This window comes from Mastacembelus armatus, chromosome 13 (genome assembly GCF_900324485.2).
Source record: "Mastacembelus armatus chromosome 13, fMasArm1.2, whole genome shotgun sequence".
Taxonomy (NCBI): Eukaryota; Metazoa; Chordata; class Actinopteri; order Synbranchiformes; family Mastacembelidae; genus Mastacembelus; species Mastacembelus armatus.
In genome coordinates this window covers 12,970,970-12,994,518 of record NC_046645.1, presented here as the reverse complement: position 1 = coordinate 12,994,518, position 23,549 = coordinate 12,970,970, and the positions used below count along the sequence as shown (strand labels likewise).

General features: G+C 39.5%; 1 protein-coding gene across 3 annotated transcripts in view; it reads left to right on the top strand.

Annotated features, from left to right (window-relative positions):
* Nucleotides 1-23,549, top strand: part of cadm1b (cell adhesion molecule 1b) — a 134,262-nt gene that overhangs the window by 106,934 nt on the left and 3,779 nt on the right. For 2 of the 3 annotated variants that reach the window (XM_026319461.1, XM_026319469.1), the window contains 4 exons: nt 1,009-1,167; nt 3,097-3,193; nt 3,461-3,633; nt 11,620-11,670. In XM_026319461.1, coding sequence (XP_026175246.1) covers nt 1,009-1,167; nt 3,097-3,193; nt 3,461-3,633; nt 11,620-11,670 — 480 coding nt within the window. The remainder of the gene's footprint in view (nt 1-1,008; nt 1,168-3,096; nt 3,194-3,460; nt 3,634-11,619; nt 11,671-23,549) is intronic. The other variant, XM_026319478.1, reaches the window with a different exon arrangement.

Here is a 23,549-nt window from a genome sequence, read left to right as displayed (position 1 = left end):
TGCTTGGGATCATTTGCTGTGTGTCACAGTAATGCTTGCAGTGCTTTTTAGAGTCGAGTCAAATCACCTCAATGGTTCTGATTAATCCTGTAACAATACAGCAGGGTAATCACAGTTTCTGGATGAAAGCCATTTTATATGCATTCTCATCACACTGTCACACTTTTGCCCCTGCTGTTATGATCAATACGTTACTGTTATCACTGACTTGCTCTTGTCTAACAGCCAGTTAGACGGGCTTTTCAAACAGTCTGTTCTCTCACTGCAGTTGGCAGAGTGGTCAAATTTAATGCCCTCAAGCGCAGTGACCACTTACTGATCCCAGTACTTTAAATTTTATGTAGGCAGGTCTTGGGTGGGTGGGTGGTTGTGTGTTACATGGGGTTAATATCCATCAAGAGGCTACATATGTGTGTGTATTGGTGATCATCAACTGTGGAACAACAGTGTTTTGCCCTCCCTGAGTCCAGCCGGGGTCCCCTGTGACAAGGCTGAAATGGAAGTGTGCTGCAGGTCAGAGTGGGGCTGTAATTATTTCCTCACTTCATTAAGTGCGAGTAAACCATCACACTCAGCACTGCGGCTAATGTGATGCCCCTGTGGCATTGTAATGCTCTCTAAATGAATGCCCCTCTGACAGCCTAGGGCCTAGTGGGCAGCAGATTACTGCAGGGTTAGCCCCAACAATGCTCAGCCCTCAAGCTGCAGAAGCATTCATTATCAGGCTCATATGACCCAGCCGGTCCTTGCTGCTCTTGTCAAAAGCGAAGGCTATGGGCCCATCTGAATCCTCTAAAGTCTCATTCAGGCACCACATCATCAAATCATAAATTAAATGTAAATGCCATCCGAAAGCACTCCACTTTGACAGGTGATGTGCTTTTAATAGCTATGACTATTTGCTCATTATGGTCACTGCAGTTTGGTGCTGCTTCAGGATTTTAGATTTGTTGTTGAGCTGTTTAGCCGTTAACTTCTGCCCCTCTCGTGCTTATGATGTTTTTCTAGGTGAGACAGCAGTTGAGGAGACATATGACAGGATGTTTACTGTCACCAGCCGGGTAAGATTTTCTGTCACCAAAGAGGATGATGGAGTGCCAGTGGACTGCATCATTGACCACCCAGCTGCAAAAGACCTCCTGGCTCAAAGACAGTTGGAAGTGCTATGTAAGTGTCCTAAAACTGTGCATTTTCAGGCTTAGAACTAAACCAGAACCTGACATACAGCACCAGAGACTCTTCGCAGGTCACTTGCACTTAAGTATCTATTGGTGGGGCAGAATACATGAGAAACTACACAACTAACACCTCAACAAACAACTGTCAGAGTTTTAGTTATTTTGTCATGTTTGAAGAGGGGACAACGAATTTGACTTAGCTGAGTTTTTAGCTCCAAGAAGATGCATATCAACTAGTTTTGCGAATAAAAGGAATCTTTGTACACAATATGTTTACTGTTGAAATTCTAATAATCTTATCTGGCAACATAAGTCTATGTGAAGTTGTAGAGGTATGGAAAAGGGTTTTCCTGTTAAAATCATATTAGCTTTAATAAATTCCATATATTTTAACTTACGCATATTTTGCATAAATTGGCTTATTTTTTCATTACTACTAGTACAGAGACACAATGGCCATTTATTTCCCATCTGATTTGTCAAAAATGACACAAAACAACTACAGAGGGGCATTGACGGATTGCAAAGGTATACCAATAGACCACAATGACATAAACCTTGACCAAACATGACCACAACAAACCCCAGAGATGCCAAGCAAGAGATACACAGTGACCACAAACTCAAAAGACCACAAAGAAGTGCAAATATAAAACTACTACAAAAAGAGACACAATTACTATAAATAGATGCAAAATTACTGCAGAGAACCAAATGACTATAAAGATTTGCAAGTTATTACTGAGATACGAAACTATTACAAAGACAGATACAGTATAACAACTACAAAAAGAAACAAAATTACCACAAAGAGAACACAAAACTACTGCAAAGAGAAAGAAAATGACAGTGCAGAGATGAAACAACAACTGCAAATACACTATATCTATTTTAGCCTGCATATCTAGTCCCTGTATAGGATGGGTAGGGTCTTTTTTTTGTGTGTGTGTCAGGGACCCATTTTCTCATAATGCACTCATGCTCATGCTTCATGCTAACTTTATACACATCACCTCTATGTCTACTGTAGCGATTCAGGGAAATGACTAGGAAATTTTCAAATGTAAACATTCATGGACCACAGATTGAAATATATCAGACACTTGAAGCAAACATCACATTTGGGTGTGGTCACGTGTAATCTGATGTACTTGTGACCACACTCAGCTGTGATATATACTGTAGACTAGTACCGCACTATAAGACAGCTGTGAGCAAACAAGGCTATCAGACAGTTGCTTTTGATGACGTTTAGGTGAAATATAGACTTTTGGCGTATCCTCTGTTCATCAGCTTATAGATGTATGTTTGTCACTGCCTGCCACTGCTGTCTGTGGGTAATACAGTCCCTGGCCTTCTAATTTCACAGCCTATTGGTTGTGGTCCGTAGGACAGTCTCCGTATGGGAAAAAATAAGATTTACTCGGGTGTCAAAAGATGTTTCTTTAAATAGTGCATTGATATAAGAGGTAATACAGGTTGCCTTGCTATGTTAAACATCAAAGAAAGGTTAAGGTACCCTTTTGTAGTATGTGTAAAATATAATTTTTTTTCTTCCAGGTAGACAACTGTTTTGTCTGACCTTTTAAGGAAGAAGAGAAAGCTTGACTGGAACCGCTTGACATTTTGATAATCTTTGGCTAGCATTGATAAGAAGGGGGGGAAAAAAAAAAACATTTTTTGCTGTAAGGTAGTGGATGTCTAGTGAGAACATGGGATAATAATTTCATCCACTGCTAAGTTTCACTCTTGGCTGTTTTGCTTTCATTTCAAAGTGTATTTCAGCACTACACAACTAGAGTTTAATAATCATTATCTTCTGCTTTGGCTGCAGGTGTGAGAAAGAAAAAAAAAAAGACTTTCATGTCATAACATATGACACCAGATCACTGTAACTACACATCGTATTTATTTTCAGATAAACCTGAAGTGAAGATTGTGGTGACATATCCTGAAGGTTTAACCAGAGAGGGTGACAATCTAGATTTGACATGTATCGTAGAAGGAAAGCCACAGTGAGTATTCATGCTGATGGATACGCCTCCTGTTTAATTCCATACTTGCCTGTTTATCCCTTTTCAGCCAGTCCAAGCCCTCCTTAACCTTTACATTTCATTGTACAATTTAAATGTTACCATTTGTTAGCATGTTGTATAAAGCACATCATTAGACGGGGTCTGCCAACGGCCCTCTTCAGACGATTTCAGATTTGACCTTTATTTCAGATTTCTAGCATGGATAGACAGTGCCTGAGTGATGTGTGTGATATTTGTGCTTTCCAGTCCCCATCAGATCAACTGGCTGAGAGTAGACGAGGATGTGCCGCCTCATGCCGTGGTCACCGGCTCTGACCTCTACATTGAGAACCTCAACAAGTCCTACAACGGCACCTATCGCTGTGTGGCATCCAATGCCGTAGGAGAAGCCTATGACGACTACATCCTCTATGTATATGGTAGGTATTACACTGTATAACAATTGATGTTTAAATGCGTCCATCACTCTTTTACACCAGGATTCAGTATGTATTTCTGATATGGGGAATGTTTACAGATTTAACTGCATACAGTAGCTGGCAGTCTAGGGATGGTAGTGCAACGATAAGGATTTAATACAACATATGTACAACAAACAGATTCACATTTATGTATGGATATATATGGATGTAAGCTATTATTGAAAGGAACAGGGAGCTTAAAATCACAGAAGTGTGACTTGACAAATCCACAGTGCTATGAATTTATGTTGAAGATTTGAGCTGCTGATGTACTATTAATGTATGATGGAGTTTGACTCAGAGAGAGTAGAAAGTAATGCATAAAGTGGCTGTTGATTTTACAGTGAAACATTAGAAACACAAGTAGTAACATTTTATATCACAGATATCAAAGATTTATGTAGAAGATTTTTGAAGAGTCTGTATAACAGAGTAGAAAACAATTCATGTGGAACAGCTCACGTTGCTTATAGTCATAGAGCAGACCCAGAAAAGGTACACCCACCAAAGCTTTTTGACATCGGATTAGGGGGTCTGTGCCCCGACCACTTTTGTGATGATCTGCAACCAACATGACACCTGCTTCACACTCTGATTGGTCAGCTGAGCAGAGATGAGAAAGTATGCTATATTTAAAACCTCACACTCTAGCTCTTTTTTTTTTTTTATTTGTTAGACAACTATTTATGGCACTTTTCATGTGAACATCATGTGAAGTGAAATACTTCAAGGGAAGATGTTTGAAAATGTGCACCGTTATCCCCATATTTTAATAATGTCACAGCTCCCTTCTCTGTGACAGTCAGCTTTTCACTCCACCTTCTAGTGTTGTCGCTCAGAAAACTATAAATATTTTTATTTCTGTCATATTCTGACACCATGAACAAGCTCTAGCTCTAGAGTATAATGTGGCACTAACACTTACAGTACTTCCTGTAAATATCTTCTCAAATTCACTTGTTGTCACTTCAACTTTTACAATTTACCCTGGCAAAGTCCCATGGGATTTTGCTTCTCCTGTTCTGTGGAACAGTTTAGCCTCCATTGTCTGGGCTTCCCCATCCATAGCCACTTTTAAAGAGTAGCTTCCTCCACTGATTTCTTATTGCACAACACTGTCAGGCTCACTGCAGACAGCTGAAAATAAGAAAACGGAAGAAATTAACAATGCAGAAGAAGAAATCTTTTTTTATTCCATATACTATATTTTTATTCCTTTTATTCTCCCCTTGCTGATCCCTGATCCCTACCCATAATGCACTATAACCACCAACAGTTCAGGTGTGTTGTTATACTAATGTGGCTAATGTACCCTCAAGCCTAAAACCTTAAGCAGAGATGAGCATCGGGCCACAGAGCGTTCTGGTAAGCATGCTTCTTTCCGACTCCACACGCCCAGAATTTCAAACTCGTCCTCTTCAGCCCCAGTTGACACAGACTCAAGTGACATCATTGAGAACATTTATTAGGTTTTTACACACATCCCTCTGGAGCTCAATTTTCCCACATATGCTGTGGTGCTTTTTAAACAAACTGTGAACATTTGAACACTCTTTAATGTGTAAAATCCTGGTGTTCCCGCTTAAAGCTCATCTAAAGACCTGTCTTTTACAACTGCATGTGAATTCCCATAATTACTATTGACAGCATCATTCTCTTTTATAGTTGTTTAGCAATTTATCTTTGTGTTTTCCTTGTTAAGTGATATTTTAAATTTACATGTAAACCACTTTAATCATGAGTTGGTTATTTATGTCTGCTGTCTGCCATTACCTTGCTTTGTTACTCCACAAGTCTACAAACTGCAGCATTGCTCCAATACATTATTTTCAGTTTATGATCTTCCATGTGAAAAAATGATCACATCCTTTTTTTTGGGGGGGGGGGGGGGTGAAGTGCCGGTCAGTTTGGTTGAGCAGAGAACTAGTGTGAGCGAGCACTTTACACTACACTGCCAGCTAAGACCAGGATTATGCAGTCATGCATCGTCACATTCACACACAGGATATTCCTGAAAGCAAGACTATTCAACCAAAATCTTCATAAGACTATAGACTATAGCTAGATGATTGGCTATGGCTATTCAACTTCATTTTCAATGGTAAAGATTGTCTTTGGTGCTGTTGACTCACATTGAAGTGGGTGGAATTTCAATGTGTTCTGCAGCCTATGAGTAAAGGGCAATACAGGGACCATCTCTCCCAGGACCCGACTTTAAATTCTGCAGATGGGCTGTTCCCCCTGGTTTGAACCTCTCTGCACTGTCGCTCCTTCTTCTTGTTTTTTACCTTAAATGACCGTCAGTCATGGCACACCACCACCAGTTTTCTGTTTTTCATGTTTTATTTTCAACACATCACAATCTTCAAAACAAAGCCAAAATACGTAAAAAATAATAATAATAATAAAATAAAATAACAAATGCAATTACTATTGCTGTTGCCAGTGAATTTAAACTTTTTTTTTTTTTTTTTTTGCAAACAGCTCGACTGTTTGAAGGTGCACCAGGCATCTTTGTGCTTGAATCCTCAAGGGGGAACAGCAGGAGGGAACTGTTTGAAGTCCTGAACACTAGGACTTCATCATTTAGAAAACATGTAATGTGACGTAATTTTGTATTTTGGCGGCAGGCAGGGATGACGAGGATGCGGGGAAAATACAGAGGTGCAGCCATTGTTGGTGAATTTAGCTCTCTCTCCTTGGAGCGTTTGCTCCCTGCTGTTCAGAAAAGAATTTTTTATTTCTCTCCAAACTTTAAATTTGTTTTTGTATGTGTGCCAAGAACATTGTGTGCCACCCTCAAAACCAGTAATAAGCGTGAATCTGCTGTATAGACTTTACAGTTATATGTACCCAAAATTATCTGAAGAAAAAGCCTGAACTAAGACTTAGATCCCAAGGTTCCTCTCCATTTGAACCTATAATTAAATTTCTGTTACTTCGGTTCAGTGTTTGAGCTTCAATGTGCATTATGATGCATGTCTGATACATCACAAACTGATCAGATTTTAAGGGTTGGCCTATGAATCCCACACTTCTGTTTAAACCAAATTTGTGACCAAAGCAGCAGGATCAGACAAGGAGGGGAGCTGAGGTGTGGAGTATTATGCTAAAAGCAAAGCTGTTGTTGACAAGGAGCTTGTTGTGGATTTTGTGAGAGAGTCGATTGCAGGTTTCAAACTGGTGATATTGTTTTGATTACTACTCAGCCTGCTTGTTTAGGTAGTGTTGACAGTCATGAACTCTGTCAAAATGCAAAAATGTACTACTTTTTTTGTCTAGCTGATGAACAAATGTTTATGGCAGTTGCTGAAAATGTGCATTTGTGAAAATAAATGCATTTGTAATGGTTTTTCACATCAATGCCATCTCACCAATTGTAGGGCAAGCAGTGAATAGGATTTTAATGGAAGGACAAGATCTTGGGCGGCAGTAGCATAAAACCTGTCAGACTCAGGAGAAATTAAAGAAGAAAAACAGGAAATATTGTGTTTGCTAGATGAAAATAGTTTATTTTTTTATTTTGTTAAAAAAACCTGGGACTCAATTTTTACACCTGGAAACTTTAAAAACTTGTGAAATCACTGCCTCCTGAATGGTTTAGTGGAACAGTGCTGTAGATGTTTTGATTTGCAGGAAAAATAACTCAGTGGGGTATTGGACATGTCTTATAAACTGGGCTTCAAACATAGCAGGACTTCACTAATCCAAATTTCTCAGATACAAGGCATTCAGAGAAGCACCTGTATTGGTTTTGCATTGACAAAATAACTCCAAGCTCACAGTTAATGGAATATGTACAGATTTTCATATCTTCTTATGTCTGATTCTGTAGGTTGGTTGATGTTTAGAGGAATAACCTGTTTATTTCAGCAGCTGACATGTGTGACTTTGTCACTGTGACATAGGTTTCCTGTGACTCTCATAACTCTGACGCCCTATGGTTATTCATCATCGTGCTCTGCCAGGCAGATGATGACATCTGCTTGTTCCCCAATGGGACCATAATGATCACTCCCAAACAAAAGGACAGCATATGCCAGCAAATAGCTCACTCAGGGCAGACTTATTCAAGCTATGACGACTAGGTTCCTAATTGTTGTATAAAGATACGTTGTAACTGAAATGTACTCTTTGGGTAAAAACTCTCAGATTGTTTTGTTATTGTTATTGTTATTTTGTTCTTGTTATTCTCAAACACAGATCTATTCTAAAGGATTAATATAAAATTCTAATAGTTCAGAAGTTTTTCCTGTATTGCTTGTGGGTATTTCATAGCTCATGAATGATGACGTGCCTGCTTTATGTATCATTTGCTTTATGCTGCATCCATAAAACTTGCACGAATGAATGAAAATCAATGGGAGGCAAATATTCTCTGGTCCCAGATAAAACCTACAGTATCAGTGTGATCAGTGTTTGCGCCTTTGGCCACGACTTCTTCAATTAGTAACTTTCTATCCACATATTTTACCAATTTCCATTAAACACAGTTTCTCTGGTGTACGAGCGTTGGAAGCTCGATGACTTCGGCTCCTTATAATGAGGCACAGGAGATTGGTAAAAGGTGCTCATAACCGCATATAATTATGTCTGCGACTCCCACTCCTCTTTTCTGGAGGATTTAATGCCAGACAAAATCATGTTGTGGTCCATGTGAGGGTTTGTTGTCCCAGACTAATCATGCTTGCTACAGTGGCTTAATTAGTGTGTGTTTCTGCAGCACAGATTGGTCTAAGCATGATAACCTTGTGCTATTTTTGTGTGACAACCTCAACCATCCACCAGTGTACCATGCTTATCCCATCTACTAACATCCATCTCCAGAACACACCTGTCAAAAATGTCTTTTATTTTTTTTCCTCCACCTGCATTAACCACGTATATTTTGATGAGTTGTTTTGTATCTCGATAAACCTTTTCCTGCGAGTATCGTTAAGAGAGCCAAGCTGGAATGGCCATAAATTCTCTTTCATCCTGCTGCCGGTGCTGGTACTTCATGCTCTTCCTATTTCAAAAAGACTAATGACCTTCCACAGTGCGACAGCTCAGACAGGTGTTAGCCCAATGTAAATCCATGTCAAATCAAGCCCTATTGTAGTGCGTGCTTTGTATGTGGTCGGTCGAAAGCCCGAGAAAGAGGCCTGTCATGCTGCTTTCCATGAGGGTGTGTCTGCAACAGGCTGTGAATTGTGCCCCCTGGCTGGTGTGTGGTGTGGGAGAGAGCTGGCTGGCCAGAGAGAGGCCTTTCTTTCTCAGAGGTGACCTGGTGCTATAACTCACATATACTGCCTGTTGGCAAGAGAACAATGCTGCCTTTACTGCCATGGTTTAGCCTGCAGTTGACTTTCTGACCTATAAATCTTCCACAGACAAGAAGTCAAAGAACCACAAGCCACGGGAAATTTGGAGTTTATCAGGGTGTTGACATAACAAGAGCAGACAGGACTCGTGGGTCTCTCTGCTCTTACAAATGGCTTTAGCGAATCTGCCCTTGTGAATTTTAAAAATCATGCAGCACAGTACTGCACAACTATCAGCTCATCAGTTCGGAGATATGTTTTCCACAATAAGATAAAATTTTTTTTAATTTGTAACAACCTCTTTTGCAGACATTCCCCTTTGCTTTCGAGTTAAACCTCTATAACATCAAACTTTTAAGTAACAGAGAAAAAAAGCTAAATATATTCCCTTCAGTTGTGTTCACGAGAAGATTTAAGCAGGCATAGATAAACAATTTCTCCTACATTGTTTCACTTTATGGTTACATTTTCTCATATCGAATTCCTCACTGATAAAAATGCTCCCTGAAAATATGTCTTCTCCAAAATACACTCATATTTTAGCCCCCATAATGCTGAGCCCAGAGTCATCCAGCCTGGAAATTGCCCATGGAGAATTCTTGTTCAGCTGGATATTATATGTGCCACATCCTATCCCAGCTTTTGTGAAGACCCTCTTCCCTGAATGGCCAATTTCCCTCTTCCAGACACTGACATTTCAGCTATCAGACTGCCTTCGGTCACAGGGAAAGAAATCCAGCCCACCCTCCTCTTCAAATACTGTCAGAGGAGAATCGCTTCCTGATATCCTGATACCCCCCTACCACCATCAACACCACCTCTGCCATGCACTCCATCCCCAGCAGCAACATTATGCTGCCCTTGATGTTTTATCATTAGTTTGGGAGTGTGTGGTCCCCTACTGCTGTCTTTTGATGGAGTGCAGACAGTAAAGACGTGGAGACAGCCAGCCAATTTCCCCTGCTGTGACTCTCCCACAGCAAGGGGTCGTGCTATCTTTCGCCTGCACCACAGCCAGGCATATATTCCTCTGATGAAGAAGCTTTCAGGCCTCTTTAGTACCATTGCATACCTGAATTGCCCACAATTTTGTCTTTCTCATTATTTTGTCTGGAGGTTAGTGACAGGCCTAATCAGTACAGTGTGGGGTGGAGGATGCTGCTCGGAGCTCTGCTGTGCTGCGACAAGAGACCACCAGAGCGGTTTCATTTCAGGTTGACTTAATTACTGAGGAAAATGGCAATAGCTTTCCATGATTGCCAGACATTATTATTCAAGGATAATTAAAAAATTTATCAAAAAAAGAAATCTGATAGCTTATGATCAACATATATCATAAATCCCCAGTACAGTGAAATATTAACTTAGTCTCTTTTGTTATAGTCAGGCAGCCTGGTTGTATGGATAACAGTGTTGATCACTTAGATCCAGACCAAAATATTTCTAGTGCTAGATGGGTTGCCAGGAAATTTGGTACAGACATGTTTCCCAGAAGGTTAATCCACAAATCACTTCGGTGCTCTCCTGTCTTTTAATGTAGTGCCATCATGAGATTGACTTTTTCTTTTTTCTTTTTTCTTTTTTTTTTTTTTTAGAGAAAGGTTTCAACAACTAATGGATAGACTGCCATAAAAAAGTGGCTCACACAATCATGGCTACCAGAGGATGAAGCCTAATGACTCTGGTGACTCTGGGGATTCTCCAGATTTAATAGAGCACAACCAGTAGATTTTTCAAAGCGCCATCAGTGTTCGAAGATTACCTACTGTATGTAAAACTTTATGCCAAACTAACTTGTAGGCAAGTATGTCAGCATTTTCACTTAACCATTTCAGGGATATGGCTGGATATTTTCTTATGTTTTTGTTATTTTCTATTTACTGCACAGAGACTAAACCCAACAATGAATTTGATGTAATGTCTAGGAATCTACAGCCTGGTTTAGACTTCCATTGTTGTTCAAAGGCTATACAAAAACACAGCATGGCAACAAGTTAAGGGAAGACATGGTAAAAAACATGTTTTAAAAAAAAACTGCTGAACATCAGCATGTGAGCATTGTGACTGAGCCCATGTTAGCATGCTGATGTTAGCGTTTAGCTCTAAGCACTGCTGCTGCTCTAAGGACCGGTTCAGAACTTTTCAAGTCTCTCTTAATAGAACAGTCAGGTGCCCATATGTAGATTAAAAAAGTTTTGCACATCATAGTCATTCCTTCTTTCCATACTGGCTGTAAAGAAACCCCCTCCTAACATATTTGTAATGGAAGAGATGGGGGTGAAAAAACCATAGGCCTGATTTCTGGGCAAAAATGTATTCCCCATCACTTATATTGAAACTCTTTTTATAAAAAAAAAAAGGCCCAGTGTGATCAAGAGGAATGCTTCACAGTGCTTTATAACTAAATTACTCATATGTTGTAAACTTGGAAAAACTGTGAAAAAAACTGTAACTAAGTACCTCCACAGGTGTTAACACGGACTAAAAATGAACTCACAACAGTAGCAGTAGTAGTAAAACATGTGCATGTTATAATTTTGTAGTGTAGTTTCTCATCCTCGATGACTTTTATCTGTTTCTTTACTTTTGTCTTCCTTTTTTTCTTATACATGTTCTTTTTTTTTTTACTCTTTTCATCTAGATGCTCCCACTACTATCCCCACACCCACCACCAACCCAGTCAACACACAAGGTACTGTATGCCCCCACTCCTCTCCCTCACAACAATCGTGTGTGTGTGTGTGTGTGTGCGCGTGTGTGTCTGTGTGTGTGTGTCCGTGTGTTTGGGAGCTTGCATGCACGTATGATCAGGCGATCGGGGAGAGAAAAAAATGAGGGCTTGTACCTAAGCCTAAGCGAGACTGTGGATGGCCAGTTTTAATCAGATAGTGCTGCTGATAGGTGACATTGAGGACAGGCAGCGCAGAGCTGTCAGAAACACCTGTCATAGTTCTTTCCAGTTACATGTTTGATCTCAGAAAATGTAGAGTCTCTGCTTTGCCGTTCTGCTATCTTATCAGCATCTGCAGCTATATCTCAACCGGCCCATCCATCATATTATAATGCCCTTTACATCTCCCCTACAAATGCTAGTCACATTTCGTCTTCGCGAGGCCAAAAAACATCAATAACTATTTTCTCAAAGACATATGAAATGGAAGAAAGGCTGTTCATTTGTGGTGTTTATAGCAGAGCAACCTTTTGGCATCTTCTGAACACACTATTTAATACTTTGATTTAGCTCTGTTGCAAAAATTCATTTCAATATTACCCATTTTTTAAAAAAAACATTGCTATTATTTCAAAAGCATCACTAAGGCTACACAGATGGCGAGGCAACCTTGGGAGTTGACATTTGGATATGCCAGAATGTGACATTTCAATACAAAAACTATCCTTAAAGAATAGATCGGTTTATCAATAGCTGCTTTAGAGATACGGCAATTTTGGCCCTTTTGTCAGGGCCATTCTGCAATTCATACAGTACTAAAAATGTGAAGTGGCAAAAAACATATTAAGTTTGAAACTCCGTGTGAGACTGCATCAAAAGCTCCAGTATTCTAATGCGGCAGCTTTCAGATCCCTTTATAAATTTATTTCATCAACCATGGGCTTTTCAATAGTTGTTTTTGTTTTATGGAATTATTAAAAAATCAGGTTAATAACATAAATGGCAATATGTATAGTCCTATTTGTAAATCTGTTTATGTTTACAATCTGGGTATATACTATGCAGGTTTTAAATACTTCCTTGTGATCCGTTCTGCTTTACAGCCACCTTTTTCTGTCTCAGTTGAAGAATCAGCAGTAGTGGTAATGATCATGCTGCATAGATGGAGCATCGTTTCAGCTCTCTGACTCTCTCTGGCTCTGGCGCACTCAAACAGGAAGTTGCTTTTGCAGAACTGTGCATTACTCTGCATTTTCCCTAAGCTTGTCTCCCCTGAGTTACACTGATGCAGCCGCCTCCATGTTTTTTTGCTGTAACATTCCAGTAATTTCCGAAAGACAGGTTTGAAAGAGGATTTACCGTGATTTATGCAGTACATGCTGGGAGGATGTAATTGAGCTTTCTTGCAGTTCACTACTCTTTTAAATACCCTGTCACAGGAGCAGTGCTAAGCTGGTTTGTGGTAGATTGCTTTGCACTACCTTAATCAGCATAACAGCACTGCATAGCATTTTCCTCTGGCCAATAAGGAAGTACAGTATACAGCATGATTTCTTGTGAATTTGCACAGCCCCTGCTACCACCTGCTGTGACTTTCTCTTGTAATCAGCCACAGAACTGGTACTATATGATCCTGATCATACATGAGGTATAAAGGACCAATAAGTCATTTTTTGTATGCATACATCTTAGTTACCACATATAGATTTGTATTACAAAAATTCTGTATTATAAAGGTATAATCTATTATTGAAAATTGCTACAAACAATGCAAAAAAAAAAAAAATATGAAATAGCAAGTAATGTATGAGACCTGTCTTCCTAAAGTCTGGTTACATTACTATAATTGGCAGAACAGTTTTATTTGTTGTTTTTATTTATGAGAATTTATTGCTTTTCTTAATCAATTCAATTTTTTTCTCTTTTTGTTTTGCTTTTTTCATAATGTTTGGTGAATTTGCCTTTATTTTCTAAGTGGGTGGCAAAGGGAAGAGAGCATAGATAGATAGATAGATAGATAGATAGATAGACGGTGAAAGACACATAGATAGATAGATAGATAGATAGATAGATAGATAGATAGATAGATAGATAGATAGATAGACGGTGAAAGACATAGATAGATAGATAGATAGATAGATAGATAGATAGATAGATAGATAGATAGATAGATAGAGCGAGCGAGCAGGGGATATAAAGAGAGGAGGCAGACCTGAGACAAATGTGCACAAACTGTGCTTGTGTTGCACCTCCATAACTCAGGGTGCCCCCTGGATTTTGCTTTTATTATTGTATTAGTATTTTATTTGGATATTTTTTCATTGTGGATATTGTGGAGCTTGGGAGGATTAGAAAGTCAGAAGCGGGCGAGGGGCATATAAAATTTATAAACATCCAGTACAGGAGACTTAGTGGTTGTCTGCTGTTGGTGGGTCTTAATTTTAGTGGTGGAACCCCCCTTTTCTCCACATTTGGATCAAATTCCCCCTTTTTTGTTTTGTATTTTGGCAACTCCACCCTGATCTGGGTGTGTTACACTATATTGATATTTACTATAGTATCCAATTGTTGTGATAAACCTAACTTAATGAATTCTCTGAGCATAACCAACACATCCACATGGGTGTGTGTTTTATCTCTATGATATGAAAGAAAATACATATATATATATTCTGTTGCTAGATGGGTTGCCAGGAAATTTGGTACAGACATGTTTCCTAGAAGGTTAATCCACAAATCACTTCGGTGCTCTCCTATATACATATATATGTAGACACTATATGAATATTTATTTCAAATGTCACATCTTCAGACCATCTCTATTCTATTTGTATTGAATATTTGGGTAATACTGAATATTTTGGATCTCATCTTTTTCAGCTTTTTTCATAATAATAAAAAAATAAGGCCAACACACTTTGGTTGTAATTAGAAGGGAAAGGGCTGATGTGTTCAATTCAAATTTCTAAGAAAAAAGAAGGAAATTATATAGTTGTTAAGTGAAAATATAGTCAGTTCATTAACAGATGTCATTTAGCATTTACTGGAAAGACTAACAACAGTGCTTAATTTCAATTCATCCTCAATTGCTGTACATTATAAATCTGATTGGTAATCTGAATATATCTATTTAATTGACATTCATGCTGCATTAATTATCATCCAGTTGGCAGTTACCTGTCTTTCCAAATCCTGCCCCTGTAAATACTGTGCCATCACACTGTGCCATCCAAATTAGACCTTTCTTTGTCTTTCTAGTAAACACTGAAGGATATTGGCAGTAGGTTATGACCTATTTTGTGCTACTATATAATACACACATTTTTCATGTACATATAATTAGTGTAGAATTGCATAGGAAATATCACTAATGTACAGTTCATTTTTCAGAAATTGTCAGGAAGGAGATGGCAAACTAAAGCATTACCAATATTCACACAAAAATGCTCAGCTGATATCTTGTACCAAGAAAAATTGGCAGATATGTGTGAGCTTATTTCTCACTGATCCAAACAGTTGATTCACACACTCTGAGCACTCTAATATGAGGCTTTTTCTGAAAAAAAAAAAGAATACAAATTTTTTGAAAGAGTGAAGCAGAATATTGTCCCACAAATAGACTGTAGATGGTTACAACATCACAGGAATGAAAGTACTCCACAGGTTCTCTGTCGATGGTTGTATTTCTTTTGGGCAGAGGGTAGAATTTACCCACAATCCACAGCTCTGAAGGAATAAAGGGAGTCTGTGGTGATAATGCTCCAGCTCGTCAGATGCTCAGAGATGATCCAAGGCAGGGACTTTATATCCTGGCTAAGCCTCCAGTAACCCTCCTCCCCCCAGCTTGTTGAGAGGTGCCAGAGGAAAGACGTGGAACAAGGAATTATGTTGTAGACCTGATTGAAAAGGCCCTATGTTTCTGCAGATCTGCATTCCATGGTTGTTTACATGCTGCAGTAGAAGCTCTGCTGAATAATGTAATGGCAGTGGTATAATTTCCATTGTCAATTTCAGATTGACTGTTTTTTATTTTTTTTGCTTTAGTGATTTATCTAATTGTGCAGCAAAAGAGAGAAGGTCTGAGTTGAAAATGTCGATAACCTCATGTGAGTATAGCCTTCTGTTATTCCCATGCACTGAAAGCAATACAGTTAAAGAATGATTACTTTTCACACCTGTTTGCCCTGAATCTTGCCTGTCAGGTTATTTTGCCATAATGCAGTTTGAAATTAATACCTGCAGACATTACTGGACATTACTACAGATGTAAAACAGTTCTCCGAACTGAAATATCTAATATCTATATTTTAATTTTAACTTCATATTGTCAGTCAATATTAACATGACTCCAAAATAAAAGAAAACACACTTCTCTTTGAAGAATGCAACCACAGGGGGGTACAATCCAGTGTCTTCATATACTGGTCCCAAGTCCAGGTAAATGCAGAGGGTTGTGTCAGGAAGGGCATCCGACATAAAATTTAGGCCAAATCAAACATGCAAATCACAAATATGACTTCCATACCGGATCGGTCGCAGCCCAGGTTAACAACGACTGCCACTGGTGCTGTTGACTTACAGGGTGCCAGTGGAAATTGGACTACTGTTGGTCAAGGAAGGACAGGAGGAAGGCGTGTTCTTAGGCAAAGAGAGAAGATGAAGGGCAGGAGTGTAGGACTTAGAGTAGGGACTTTGTCAGGGAAAACTAGAGAGTTGGCTGATATCATGGAGAGAAGTAAGGTGGATATCTTGTGTGTTCAGGACACCAGGTGGAAAGGTAGCAAGGCTTAGAGCTTAGGGGCAGGGTTCAAGCTGTTTTATCATGGTGTGGATGGAAGGAAGGAATGGAGTAGGATTTATCCTAAAGGAGGATTTTGCTAGGAATGTTCTGGAGGTGAAGAGAGTGTCAGATAGGTTGATAAGTCTGAAGCTGGAAGTTGAAGGTGTGATGTTGAATGTTGTCAGTGGTTATGCCCCACAGGTAGGATGTGAGTTAGAAGAGAAGGAGAAATTCTGGAGGGAGATGGAGGTGATTCAGGGTATCTCTTTATAGCTAAGAAGAAGTGGGACACTGAGAGGACAGAAGAGAACAGACAGGAGTACAGGTAGATGCAGCGTAAAGTGAAGGTAGAGGTGGCAAAGGCCAAACAAAGGTCGTATGAGGATTTGTATGATAGGTTGGACACTAAGGAGGGACAGGTGGATTTGTACAGGTTGGCGAGGCAGAGAGACAGAGATGGGAAGGATGTGCAGCAGGTTAGGGTGATCAAGGACAGGGATGGAAATGTGTTGACAGGTGCCACAGGTCCATGGAAAGATGGAAGGAATACTTTGAAGAGTTGATGAATGAGGAAAATGTCAGAGAGCACAGAGTAGAAGAGGTGACTGTTGTGGAGCAGGCAGTAGCAAAGATGAGTAAGGATGAAGTGAGGAAGGCGTTGAAGAGGATGAAGAGTGGAAAGGCAGTTGGTCCTGACGACATACCTGTGGAGGTATGGAAGTGTTTAGGAGAGGTGGCAGTAGATTTTTTGGACTGGGCTACTTAACAAGATCTTGGAGAGTGAGAGGATGCCTGAGGAATGGAGGAGAAGTGTACTGGAGCCCATCTTTAAGAACAAGGGAGACGTGCAGAGTTGTGGGAACTACAGAGGAATAAAGATGATGAGTCACACAATGAAGTTATGGGAAAGAGTAGTGGAGACTAGACTGAGGTCAGAAGTGAGAATTTGTGAGCAGCAGTATGGTTTCATGCCAAGAAAGACACCACAGATGCAATATTTGCTTTGAGAATGCTGATGGAGAAGTACAGAGAAGCCAGAAGGAGCTGCATTGTGTCTTTGTAGATTTGGAAAAAGCGTATGACAGGGTGCCGAGAGAGGAGCTGTGGTTTTGTATGAGGAAGTCTGGAATGGCAGAGAAGTATGTTCGAGTGGTGCAGGACATGTATGAGAGCTGTAAGACAGTGGTGAGGTGTGCTGTAGGGGTGACAGAGGAGTTCAAGGTGGAGGTGGGACTGCACCAAGGATCGGCTTTGAGCCCCTTCTTGTTTGCTGTGGTGATGGACAGGCTGACAGATGAGGTTAGACAGGAATCTCTGTGGACCATGATGTTTGCAGATGACATTGTCATCTGTAATGAGAGCAGGGAGCAGGTGGAGGAAAATCTATAGAGGTCGAGGTTTGTTCTGGAAAGGAGAGGAATGAAGGTTAGCAGCAGTAAAAGAGAGTACATGTGTGTAAATGAGAGGGACTCAAGTAGAACGGTGAGGTTACAGGGAGTAGAGGTGAAGAAGGTGGAGGATTTTAAGTACCTAGGGTCAACAGTCCAGCGCAACGGAGAGTGTGGAAAAGAAGTGAAGAGACGTGTGCAAGCAGGTTGGAATGGGTGGAGGAAAGTGTCAGGTGTGATGTGTGACAAAAGAGTGTCAGCAAGAATGAGAGGAAAGGTGGACAAGACAGTGGTGAGACCAGCAATGTTGTCTGGTTTAGAGACAGTGGCACTGAGAAAAAGACAGGAGGCAGAGCTGGAGGTAGCAGAGCTGAAGATGTTGAGGTTCTCTCTGGGAGTGACGAGGATGGATAGGATCAGGAATGAGGACATCAGAGGGACAGCTCATGTTAGATGTTTTGGTGAAAAAGCCAGGGAAGCCAGATTGAGATGGTTTGGACACGTTCAGAGGAGGGACAGTGAATACATTGGTAAAAGGATGCTGAGGTTAGAGCTGCCAGGAAGGAGGCCTAGAGGAAGACCAAAGAGGAGGTTCTTGGATGTAGTGAAGGAGGACATGAGGATAGTTGGTGTGGGTGAGGAGGATACAGAGGATAGGGTTAAATGGAGGCAGATGATTCGCTGTGGCGACCCCTGAAGGGAGCAGCCAACAGGAAAAGAAGAAGACACTTCTCTTTAAAGACAAAATGCAGTCACAGCAAAGTAGCATTTTTAATTTTTTTTTATACTATTATTATTATGGTTGGTATTGTTTTATTTTGTCATTTTTTACCTATCAGCACCCCTATCTCTGAAACCAAATTTTCACTCTTGTGTATAAAGGAAAATAAAAACTAAACATTTTAAGAGGCTTTAGGGTGTGATGAGTTTAACAGTGACTTCAGAGGTTAATAGCCTTCTGGTTTGCAGTGTATAAACAGTGTAATGCTGTAAATTAATGGCCAATGAGAGCTTTGCAAGCAAAACATTACACTATACATGAACCATAGTCTGGCTTCCAGACTGCTCCCTTTAGGCTTGACAATACTAACTATAATATAGTTTTTATTGCTTGCTCGGCTAAGCCGTGAGGGATTTGTAGATCTTTATGAGTTTAACATACGATGCACAGAATACATACATGACTACAGGGTTTTTCCAGTGTCTTTGTTCAGACAAGTTCCCAAGTGAGGAAATCATGTGATTTAGTGCCAGAGTGAATTTTAGGAATCTTTTTCTGACAGGTTTTCACACATGGCATTTCTTCTCTCAGCATTGGTATGTGATAGGTGTTGGCAAGTTTGCACTGTTGTTAGGTCTTGGGATTCAATTTTTAACTCCAAATGCACTATTGACTTCAACAAAGACTGTTATGAGTGCATTTAGTATTGAACATAATTAGTCATTAAAAATTTACCAGCATTGTTTTAACTCTCACATGTATCATTTCTCTTTGAAGTATTTCATTGGAAAAATTAAAGAATCATTTAGAAATACTAATTAGTTTTTTCCTTCCATTTGTTTACTCTGATTCTCAGTTGAAATTGTTTTGTTTTTTTTCTGACTTGCATTTTTTCCTTCCATTACACAGTTATTGAAAAAAGCAAGTATTCTAATGGTCCATTTTAATTGGTCTCCAGGGAATAGGTTAGTAATGCCAACCCAAACTGAAGGTAAAAGAGGGTTTTATTGCAGTAATATTGTTTGTTTTTTTTAAGAGTAGTTGTAAATGATTTGGGGGAGCTCTGCTTAGCACACTAGGATTTGGAGATGTTACTCTATGTGCCAACAAACTTACATCATGTCCTCATGTTCAACTGAGAAGGCACACTTTTGTGGCAGGTTACTACAGGCAACTTCAGGAAACGAAGAGTAATTTCTATTATTTTCCTTTGCCTTGATCTCCAGGGTGAGGAGGGCAAGTTGAAGGAAAAGTATGAAGTGGAGATGGGTGCCACGGGTTTTTGTGCTGAGAATTTTGCCAATTTCAAAAGATACAATAAACCGCCATCGAGGAGTTCAAGTTCACTGTCACTATTTCCATTCATTTACCATTTTATTAGTTGTAGTCAGACCATCACTTGTATTCCTGCACCTCCGTTAAACGTCACAGCTGTGTTTGTACATCTTCAAATTATTGTTTGGGTTATTACAAAGGACTCAGGGAATCTATTTAGCAGGCAAGCAGTGGCATTGGAATTCAACCGAGCACATTATTGTGTTGTGTTGATGGCCCTCCATAACAGCAATACAAAAAATGATTTGGTGGAGATTGCCCATGTATGCTCATCTCATTACATTCATTTCCTTTTCACCGGCAGCACATACAAAAGCCGTGGATGTTAGCAGTTCAATGCTGCAAAATGGCTATTGATGGTTTTTAAGTTATTTCTGCAGCAGTGCCCCATTGTCCGGCCACTGTACAGGAAAGGGTTACTTTTAGCATTTATTCAGTGCAGGTGAAGGCTTTGCCCTTTCAGTACAAGAGAGTCATTGTTTCAATTATATCCCATGTAATTACATCTATAAATTGCAATGTGTTTGTGTGTGTTAGCACATGTGTGTGATAAGCCTCAATATATTAGCACAAAACTATTTAAAAAAAAGGTGAAAAAACTGAAATTATGTTGAATGTAATCAGCCTGGTGACAAGCTTACAGATCTGATCTCCTCACTGGCAGATAGTCTGATAGGATCTTCTGCTACTGACCAGAGTGGTAATTAGTCATTCCAGTAGAGAGACGTAGAGGTGAGGCTGTAAAACATGTGGTACTAGGACTTCCGTGGGGCACATTTCACCGCCGCACAGACACAGGCATCAGTTGCAAATCCTCTTTATTCCCCCATAAATCCCCACGGCTGTGCACATCCTGTCAGGACATCGGTGTGGGCATGTCAGCACTCCCCAGTGGAGCCGTGAGCAGAGCAGTGCCGGTGGTATGGACACCAGTCACATTACAGACCTAATCAAATTCTACTTATTTCATGTGTGAGGCCACAAAGGCTGCTATAATAACACTGTCTGCCAGGTTTTTTGCTATTCTAAGGCACTTGAACATTATAATGCATATATATTGAACATGGCCAGCTGAAGGGGATCACAGTCTGTATCCTGGATGTGTTAGGCATTGAATGACAAGCTAATCTGTTCTTGTTGAGGTTAGAGATCATGGTGAGATACACATCAGTACTTGTGGCACGACAACCTCCCATTTAAAAGCATTTTTAGGCAATAATGGTAGTTATAAACTGTTTTTCCCTTTTCATTCTTTTGTAAGTGGACAAAATAGCCTGAACACCTGTTACCAAATAGAAGTCCAAAACAAGGGCTCATGAAATAGTTCATTCAACTGTGGCTGAAGCTTTTGTGATATCCTGTTATTTTGTCCAACTTGTGAGCAAAACAGCATCATATAGGGAAAAAAAAAGAGATGCTCGAGCAATTTCTATTCCACTTCCATAAAGTCTCAGATGTGCCCAATTTAGGAGCAACTGTAGCTTAGTAGGTAGCTCAGATTGTCTAAGAATCACAGGGGTGGCAATTCGAGCCCTAATTGCACTTAGTGATGTCTGCGTGTGTCTGTGTGTGTGTGAATGATGTTGTAAAGCTCTTTGCATACAATCAACTATAAAATGCAGCCCATTTACCATTTAAAAAGGAATTAAAAAAGAATTACTTGTCACCTAATATTTTTTAATGGCGGTCCACTTATTGTGATTGAAGCTTTCAGCTACGTCTTGGGACCTCTCTCAGTGAGTGGAGTTTTCTCAGTTGTCATGGAGATGATTTAGTCAGGGTACATGCAGGTCTTGAAAAGTCTTTAAAAAGCTCAATATGCAGTTTCCTAAATAAAAACACTGTAGATGGTATTAAGTCATAAATTACATTTACAAAATCTTTTTTTTCTTTGTTTTGCTTTAGGTATTAATATTAGTTAAATGTTTTTCTATCTGATTACAGACTGTCAGGAGATCGTACACATCTATAATCTAAAAGTGTGATTTTTGCAACAGTGGATTGTGCTGCAGGAGTAAGCTATGAAGCTTATCCTCTCATTAATGGGCAAGTGTTGACTGAAACAAGAGTGACAAAAATGTACTTTTTTATGAATTAGTAATTATTAAATGTTTAATCCATCCATCTATTGTCTGCTGCTTATCCTCGTCTATTATGCATTAATTTAATTAGTGTTATATACTACTGGGAAATACTGGAAAAAATGTGATATAGTAACAATGCCAATATGGTCCCTGCTGGCTTTCCATTACATATATTAATACTTCAGCCAGGAAGATTGAGAAACAGATATTAAATAGCACTTTAGGGTCATAAAAGTTTAGGCAGAAAAGTTTAATTTAATTTTTTAAAAGAAACTTTTAGTTATTACCTTGTGAGCTATATCTAAAGAAATTTAGTCACATAATAAATAGATTTAAAAATATTCAAAATTAATTTAGCAGATGATGTGAAATACTGACATTTATCCTTAATATGAGCCTAGCCCCAAAAATGCTGCAACCTACATTTTCCATAATGTAACCACAGTAGCATATTTCCACTAGACCCTCCCTGCCGGGTGTAATAGTGATTGCCCTGAATGTCACTCTTAAGCACATACTATAGTAACAGATGCTGATTGATTGCTCAGATAATACATTATACACAAGTGCTTATGGGATGTGTGAAGTTATCTTCCTACACTGCAGATGCCATCCCCTGCTGTTATGTTTTAAAATTAATCTCAAAAACCACATTGTTGTCTTGAAACTTTATATTTGTACATCCAGTACAAAATAAGACACCTGGTATATCCATTGTTTGAATTTAATTCCAGCAAATTGTGCAGCAGCCTTTATGCTAAGAAATTGTAGCCCCATCCCAAAAAAAAAAAAAAAAAAACCTGTGAATATTTGCCGCACAGTCGCACAATACATTATAAATTACTTTCTTATGGATGAGTACTAAACTTCACGACTATTGACCATTATATTTAAAGTTTAAAGTCATCGACTACACTTTAGACCTCTGTGCTGCACTGCATTATGTATCATGCATTACTGCAGCAATATCAGAAAATCAGAATGCACAGTAATAACAGTAATATTTATTGCACATGTGCTGAGCTTGAGACCCAGTTTCTGTGGCACTCCTGTTTAATAAATATAAAAGTGACAAGCAGAAACCCAGTGTGCAGTTGTGTACTTGATATAAGCAACATGATATGCAACCAGCCATAACAACTGATACTGTAGATGGATTTTTAGTTTCTCCTTGACATTTTTGTGATAGTCTCAGTGCTTACTCTGGGCAGATGCAGATTTCTCTACCTGTTAAAAATTAAACTTCAGTGTGCCGAGGCAGCTGAGACCCTGCATGTTTTTTTTTTTTTGGCACATGTCAAACGACAGACAGCAGGGAGCAAGGTGAGGCCAGGAAGGTGTGGGGCAGGGGGGGTGGAGCAAACAGGACGGTACACAGGCCATTTAGTGGGTTCACGTTCATTAGCATGGAGCATGGGCTGTTCCCTCTCCTCGGGAAATGAGCTGTTATCTGACATTCCTGATACAGTAAACAAACTGCGCCTTGTGCATCCCTGCTTTACACACACCAACGCACAGCAGCGGCTTGGTCTGCTTTGAAGCGAGCGCTCAACTGAAACTAAACTTTTTCTCATTAATTAGTTTCATTGCAG